This window comes from Dreissena polymorpha, chromosome 3, assembly GCF_020536995.1.
Source record: "Dreissena polymorpha isolate Duluth1 chromosome 3, UMN_Dpol_1.0, whole genome shotgun sequence".
In the NCBI taxonomy this organism is placed as follows: domain Eukaryota; kingdom Metazoa; phylum Mollusca; class Bivalvia; order Myida; family Dreissenidae; genus Dreissena; species Dreissena polymorpha.
In genome coordinates, this window is record NC_068357.1 from 1974900 (window position 1) to 1983530 (window position 8631).

The 8631-nt window shown below is 33.3% G+C and overlaps 2 protein-coding genes across 2 annotated transcripts in view; both read right to left on the bottom strand.

Annotated features, from left to right (window-relative positions):
- Positions 1-8631, bottom strand: part of LOC127875047 (uncharacterized) — a 101908-nt gene that overhangs the window by 78279 nt on the left and 14998 nt on the right. Inside the window, exons 2-4 of the mRNA XM_052419855.1 lie at positions 6871-7533; positions 6052-6210; positions 3076-3319 (exon numbers count right to left, since the gene is read on the bottom strand). Of these exons, the coding sequence (XP_052275815.1) occupies positions 3076-3319; positions 6052-6210; positions 6871-7401 (934 nt within the window). The 5' untranslated portion in view covers positions 7402-7533. The remainder of the gene's footprint in view (positions 1-3075; positions 3320-6051; positions 6211-6870; positions 7534-8631) is intronic.
- The window catches only part of LOC127872739 (uncharacterized), a 167859-nt gene that overhangs the window by 10543 nt on the left and 148685 nt on the right, over positions 1-8631 (bottom strand). The window lies entirely within an intron of this gene.

The following is an 8631-nucleotide window of genomic DNA, read 5'->3' on the forward strand; positions in this document are numbered from 1 at the left end:
TTCCTTCAAATTAAGCAATTTGTAATTGAATCATCATATATATGTAAAACATGCCATCAAAGTATATGTGTTTTATATAAAGAATATAATCCAAATTGTAATGCAAGTTTTATTTTATGCTTAAAAAAAATCGGAACATTTTAATTTCTCAAACAACGGCTTAAGGTATCAACTTTTATGTAGTGTTGTGTGAGATATTTACTACATAGGATATCTGATTAATTAAAATTATTCATCCACGACGCTCTGATACTTTTTAACCATGTGCGGATGGTGGTGCATCTTGCCGCACGTGTATATAATACATGCATACTTGTTTGCGCTTAATTTATTTTTCTCTGACCAATATGATTGAAAAAAAAACATTGTTGTTTTTTGGTAAGCAAATGATTTAAGAAAACACATTGATGTACACTAAGACATTTACAGGCTGGTCAATCGTTAAGCAAAGTATCTGAGCGTGCGCCGGTACAGCACCTGCAACCCATTTATACTACACACATAACGTCATATTACACGAATGCAATGCAATCTAAATCTTTCTAACTAAATATAGTGGAATCCTTTTTTATTTGTGTGACACGTTGAAATTCTTAAGACAAGACATGGGATCACGTGTAGCATTGGGTAATTTGATAAGGCCCGTATTCTGAAACGGGAAAACAACATCCTTTAAAATACAACTATGTAATCGATTCTCGATTCTCAATAAGATATATTCTTTTAACATTTGACAGAACAATAACCCGCATTATATTGAGCAAACAGGATCGGATATTTATTTATAAGTTCATTTTCATTCGTGATGTGTTGGAACTTAGTATTTATTGTTTGACTGCGCGTTGTATTTTGAATTGTTTTTGTGAACAAAAGAGCCTGGTGACTAAGTCAATATGCCCCTCTAAAGGCGGAGGGATATATAATTGGCTTTGTCCGACCGTACGTCAGTTAGCCCACAAGCGGCTATATGCGGCAAGATATTTAACGTTTTCCTAAAATGCAATAGTTGGATTAGATTTTCATCGCACACAAACTCTGTCTGAAGATAAAAAAATCATATAAATTCCTCTAACAATTCCAATAATATGGTACGGCGTTAATACACATTAATTCATACAAACGATATGCCGTGAATTGGAGAAGTCATATCAAGAATCACCATCAATACCGTTGATATGCCCCTTTAAGTGTATTGTATACGTATTGTTTTCAATTGAATACTTAAGTAACCTATTGTAATGACGTCGATATAAATCATTTATAATTGGTATTTTCATTATATTCAAATCTACATTTGCATACAACAATTAAATGGTAAAGTCATATCAAGAATTTAAAAGACAATGTGGTATGCCCCTTTAAATTCAATTACCTTTTTTGTTTGGTTCAGTATAAACTTATATTTGTTTGATCTTGCTATACATAATTTATGTTTTCGCTTAAATTTAAATCTACTTTTGTATTGGCATACATAAAAACATTGACCAAGTCATGTCAAGAATAACAACTTATACCGTCGATATTTCCCTTGAATGTTTTGTTTACCTCTTTTTTAGTTAAATGCTGTATTTACCTACTTTTACTTATCTTGTTACAAATAACTTGTGCTTTCATTTACATTTTAATCTACTTTTGAATTGGCAAACAGCAATTTATGTACTAGTATGTGTTTTGACCTTCACCATGTACATGGTCTTCACTGTGTTTTAAAATTGTATTTTAACACATGCAATTAAACCGCTTTAGTGAACAAACGACCTCGGTGACCAATTGTTTTCTTTGTATATTTGTTTTAAGTTATAACTCATTTTACATTTAGGTAAATTTGAAGAAAATCTAGGAAGGCATATAAAAATAACAATGACTTTGATGCATTTTGTTAATTTTCATATGTGATTTTCTGTTGTTTTTTGTTTATGTTTAAAAATCAATGAAAAACATGAATCAATCAATTAGTATTACATGTTTTGTGATGAACAGAGGTTGTTTTCAACATTTTTCTCATTAAATTACTCAAGTTTTTATGTTATTACCTTTTTGGTGAATTGTTCTTGTGCTGAAATATGCTTGTTGTTCAAGAGCGAATAAAAAATGAACAACATCGGTGACCCATGATTTTTTTGTTATTTTTCTATCCATAACAGATGGTTCTACCTAAATACCAAAAATTATCAAATTCTAGGTGGAGCAAAATTTGCATTAAAATTGCCGCGTACGTCCTTAAGCTCGATGTTCGAAACGTGCAGTAACAGTAGTACCGTCCGCTATGACTGATTGCTATTGTACACGCATATAATGTTTAAAAAAAATACACACCCGATAACTGCGATTAATATATGACAAGTTCAGAAGGAAATCATGAATAAATACGTATTCAATATTTCAGTATGTGTTCAATACAATAGAGTTCTTAATTAACAACAATCGGTATTTACAACAGTGCTTCGTACATGGCTGAATTTCTACGATATTTTTTACGAATGTGACTGTTGCAAACCATGGATTTCCAAATATGGTACAACTGGTCTGTACAAACGCATTGTTTAATTGACTTTACTGGTATAAATCCAAAGAAAGCAAATTTTAAATGATTGTCCTCTGCGCCAGGATTTTGTTCGACTTTTAAACATTACTTGTAATTTCTTGTAATTTTAAATTCATTGCCCCAATTATGTCGTTTTTTGCATCGAGTTTCTGAGAGGGCGTCAGGCTAATAGAAGACGACTAAGATAAGCTAGTTAGCAGTTACAATGTCATGAATAAAAATATGCGTGAATTTCTCGGAGTTCATGTGAATCAATACCGTGATACTTTGAATTAAACCCGGAAATGGTACATTAGTCATCATTAGGGTAAAACAAGTCCTAACGGTTTAACTTTTGTTTAAAGGCAATTATAAAGCAGTTAAGAGTGACGAAAAATGCACTTTTTTATTGGACACAATTTATGTGAGTTTTTAAAATTAATACATAATCTTTAAAATTGCTGTTAAATAGCACCTTGCTCAATATGTTTCCAGATATTTCAAGCATGTGTTCCTACTGTTAACAGTAACGGTTATGTTCGCATGCTTACCTTTGCGTTTCGAATAGTTCACTTCGTCACCATTTGTCTTGAAATCTCTGACTTCCTTTTTTACTTGAGCCACAATGTCCTCTTTTGCGGCCTTCAGTTGATGCAAACCTGCCTCCAGTTCTTCCAAGGTCCTTTCTGCCTTCTCAGAAAAACATTCGCCGGCCTTTTTTGCATCTTCGAGAGTGTGATTGGCTTCTTTTAACAGCTTGCCCAGTTCTTCAAAGGACATACGAGCATTCTGCAACTGCATGCAAATCCAAACAAATATTGTGTTGTTTTTGCCCAAAACAAATATTAAATATGTCAAATCATCTTGAAAATAATACGGTTTGATGGATATGTGTTTATGTCCTTGAGAGATCGTAGTATCATTTCATGAATGGTAACATTTATTTTTCACGAGTTGCAAAGCCATTGGTGAAGTCATATCTTTAATATTACTTATACTTTTATAAAACAAAATCTTATATTGAAACATATTGAAACATAACATTATTTTAACTAATATAACTGTTTAGTCCATGCCAATAAGTTTCGTGAACTGTGACCTTATAAATGCGAATCAGTATGATTTTATAGAAATGACGTTTAGTGATAAAACTTTACAATTGTGCTTCAATTTCTTCATCCTCGTCAATTGTCCCTCAATTTCTACATACTCGTCAATTTATTACATTTTTTTTTCAACTTCATTTAACGTTTTCTATTTTACATATTTATATCAATTATACGATTTACAATTAATATTAATACATTTATAGCTGAATAATGATCATGTTAGTTGGCTCTTCGACTCAGTTATTTTACCACAAAACGCTTTATGCCATTTTTTACAGCAAACCAACATTATGTTTATGAAACATTGCGCGTGTGCATTATCCAAACATTTATATATTGTACAAGTTAAGTATTGATGCAAAGCATCAAAGGGCGTCGGGAATTTCAGTGTAAAAGGCACTCAATGAAGTTACATGGAACGATTTTTTTCTACTGTTAATATAAATAAATAGGCCGATTATTTTTAACAAAATAGAAAAAGATACTGGTATAACCATTATCTCTGATATTGTGTTGTAAACCAAAATAACCATAATCTATGAAGTTGTGTTATAAACTCCAAATAACCATTATCTATGATTTTGTGTTGTAACCCCCAAATATTTCTTAGTTCATTTTTATTTACATTGGTTTCCTTTTTTACTGGCATCCGAGTGCAGTTTTCATTAATGGAACAGAACTGTGTAGGTTTTAAAAAATCTGCTTCTTCTTGTAAGCGTAATTAATAAATTTCATATTTTTCTCAACTTCAAGGGGAGGTAATTCTGAACTTATTCTTACGTTGCTCATTTACGATAGGGGTTGAGTACTCATTGATATGAAAACACTGTAAAAGTTTTAATGTGTTTACAACCCCCCCTCCCTCTCACACTTTCATGGGCATAATAAAAACAAACAAAGATGTGTTTGTCAGAAACACAATGCCCCCAAATGCGCCGCTTTTTTATTATTTTTTTACCTTTGACCTTGAAGGATGACCTTGACCTTGACATTTCACCAATCAAAATGTGCAGCTCCATGAGATACACATGCATGCCAAATATCAAGCTGCTATCTTTAATATTTCAAAAATTATTGCAAAACTTGAGTGTAAGGTTGTTGTTTTTTTACCTTTGACCTTGAAGGATGACCTTGACCTTGACCTTTTACCATTCAAAATGTGCAGCTCCATGAGATACACATGCATGCCAAATATCAAGTTGCTATGTTCAATATTTAAAAAGTTATTGCAAAACTGTAATGTAAGGTTAAAGTTTTGATGACAGAATGACATAATGACGGACAAACAGGCCAAAAACAATATACCCCCGATCTTCCGATCCGGGGGCATACAAGTGGTTACAATAAAACAGCATATTTATTTAAACTAAAATTCCTACATCAAAACAAAAAGTTAACATAGAACATAAAATAAAATAATTTGATTCTACTGGGGCTCGAACCTTGGGCCTCTCACATGTGAAGCGAGCGTGTAACCACTACACTACGGAACCGCTTGAAAAATCACCTTCTTTCAACGCCAATCATAATTATAAAATGTGCAGTGGATACATATAGGATCTGGCACGAGTTGTTATATCATACCATATTTTATTAAACGAGTTCAGGAATTTCGTTAGTAAGCGAGCCTTTGGCGAGCTTACTAACGAATTTCCTAGACGAGTTTAATAAAATATGGTATATGACAACGAGTGTCAGATCTTTTTTATCACATGCTTTTAAGTGAGCAAATTAAATAAATATTTACGCAAATGATAAATCCCGACTGTTGTGTACATTTCTTGTCGTCATTTGACGTTGCAACGTCATTTCAGCAAAATAACAAAATTGGTCAATAAACGAAAACTAAGCCAATGAAAACGCTGAAAAGGTATATTACACATGTGTAAGATAAAACTATATGTAATGGTTATATTACATGGGAAACAGGGTATGGCATGTGATAAAATTCCATCCTTTATGATCAAACACCCATTAAGATGATTAAGCTGTGAAAGTTTGAAATCGGCCAAGAAGTTAAAGACAATCAGAGTAGACACATTTTATGCCTATGTAATATATAATTGTAAATAGTGGAAACCAAGAAAAAACACAATAATTCTCCAAACTAATGTTGCAGCCAAATTGTGTACGATCATCTCCACATTAAGGTAATTCAGATGTGAATATAATGCGAAATCAATTCAAAGGAAGGAGCTTCGGGGCGGTCTCACGTATGTAGGTACGGACGGAAAAGTGCAATTCTTATTGCCTACCCGTCTCTGGGAAAACAACGATATGTTATAAAACATTTATTTTGCCTTATGTGTCGTTGTTAATTGTATTATAGTTTTATAATTTGCACTATTCTTTGCTGTTTGACAGACGTTACAAACCATTCTAAATGTATAAATATATCAACTGTTCCCTTTAACTTACATCACTAAGTCTTGTACATGCTATGATTGCTGAAGGATCATGTTGTAAGTATTGTGGGTCAGCCAGGAGCGTGGACAGTGTCTTGAAATAGTCTTGCAAGTCAGCATCTGTAACCTTGCAGTCGGATGTGTGTCGCACATCTCGGCCAATCTGACGGACCTAAGAAATAACAAATCATGATAAATAAACAAGTAATATATTCGAATTTTAAAGCGAGTATGTAGAATGTTAATGTCGACATTTCTCTCTCACAATCTTAGAAGCTTATCAATATGATTTATGCATGTTAATAAAGTTTATGAAAAATAAAGGACCATCAATGAAATAAAGTATACTGCAGTATACTGTATACAGCAAAATTAACGCCGATACCGACACATTTATTATTACAAACCAAAGCGCGTCTACGTGTCGTATGAACAAAGATGCGTCAGCCAATTGGCATTTCCAAATAGAGAACAATTCTTGTGCACATGAAAGAGGTTTTTACGTCAACAATTATTGCAATTTAATTAAACTTAATTTATTGAATTAAACTTAATTTATTGAATGGTACTACCTTTTCTGAATTGTGTTTGTGTTTGATGTTTTATAAGTTTTGATAACAAGTATAAATATCTTAAATGCTAGCTTTTATGAACACATACTTGAAATGACAAGTGTGCGTTAATGCAGTATTTAGAAAGTCATAGAATAGAAGTTAATGAAATATGCAACAGCTTTTATGAAATACCCTTTAATGTTCGCAAATACATTCAGATATGAGTAGAACAAATAGACACACTACTGTTTAAACACTTAACTCGTGCTTTGTATTACCTTTTCTAGTGGACATTGCTTATCAGGCGGTGGAGGTGATAAACATAAGGGGGAGAGACATGTCTGGAAATGTAGGCAATTCAACATGATGTTTATCACACCATTAAAGTCCGATTCCTGCATCGAGGAAATGCTGCTATATCCGTCCGGAGGGAGGTAGCATTTGCCTATTTCCCAATCATTTTGTGCCCACTTTTCCGCACGAGTGTTCCTCCAGGAAGGTTTACCATATCTGTGGTGTAATATGATATTATCTTTTACATTATCACATATTGGGCATGGCTGCGGTTTCTGTGATTTGTGAAAAGGACAATAATTCCGTTTCCTGTTGTTACAATATGGGTTTGTCGGACATTGTATGAGGTTTTCAATTGGGCAGTTTCCACAACTTCTACCAACAACGGTGTGTACTTTCTGTAATTCTGCGCAAAGAAAGTTAGTGAGTCCTTCCTTCGTAACTTTGAGTCCTATGACCGCTTTGAACCAATTATTGGTCTCCTTGTCGTCGATCAGGTGTGTGTTAGCGGCCATACCGCACCACTAGCATGTACTGGTGACTTTGTTAATGGATAAGCATAAACATAACATACATTCCTTGATATGTTACATTCTTCTTGTCAACATAGACTACGATTATATGGCCTTTTGAGTGGAATTCATCGTCTACAATAAAAAACGTCCATGAACAAAACTCATAAATTTGATTTAGATTATAACTGTTTAACATACATTGTTTATATACATGCTATTTGTGTATAAGCATAACATTTATCTTTTCACTCAGTTATACTGGCTGACTGTATACATATGAGCTCTGCTTCATGAAATCCTGTCATGACAGTACGATGAGATTAGTCGAGATTGGCATTTTTGACGCCACATATAATATTGCCTCTGAGACGCTCATAAGACAAAGCTGTTTTGAATCAAGCCGATATATAAGAAAGCCTTTGTGTTGCTATTTGAAACCAAGAAAAGAACACACTAATCTAAAGGACGTATATTTCGGATTGAGTGGAATTTTTCCGGCACACTTTGTGCTTGAACGATGATTTTAACTAAGTCACTAATCAGTCGCTAATTGCAAGTATCATTGTCTCGAGGTAGATTTGGTTAAATTTCAAAAAAAGTATTGTTCTCTTAACTTGGCGCCTTGACAATATCTTTATATTTACATCCAACACATTTAGGCGACTATATTATCTTCTTCTTTGACCATACACGCATGTGACATATTTTGCAAGCCTTTTGGAATTTTGCATATAGAAGTTTCACTTACATTGATAAAGAGGTTAGATAAAATAATATTACATTTACTTTAATATCAGACATTACAAGAAAAATGTTATAATCTCGTATCATGAAACATTACCAAGAGTACTACCAGTGAAACATATTAATAGGTCATCATTCGTCTGCAATAATGCCGAACATTGACCTTTCTTCAAATCCTTTTGACTCCTGGTGTTTGTTTTGCAAACCAGTATGTTCCATCTCCGCAAATAATCTTACAGTAAACAATGAATTTTGCAATGAAATTTAGTCGACCAGTCAGAGAAACCGACAGGAATAACGTGAAATATTAAGCGTGTTTGAGGACAATAAGGTTGCTTACACGAATCTCACATTACACCACATTCGGAGAAATACAAAATGAACATACTGAGAAGTGATAGGAGCTATTATGCTCGTTATTCGAAACGTGCATTAGTACCGTCCGCTATGATTGATTGCTATTGTACAAACACTTGATATTTATAT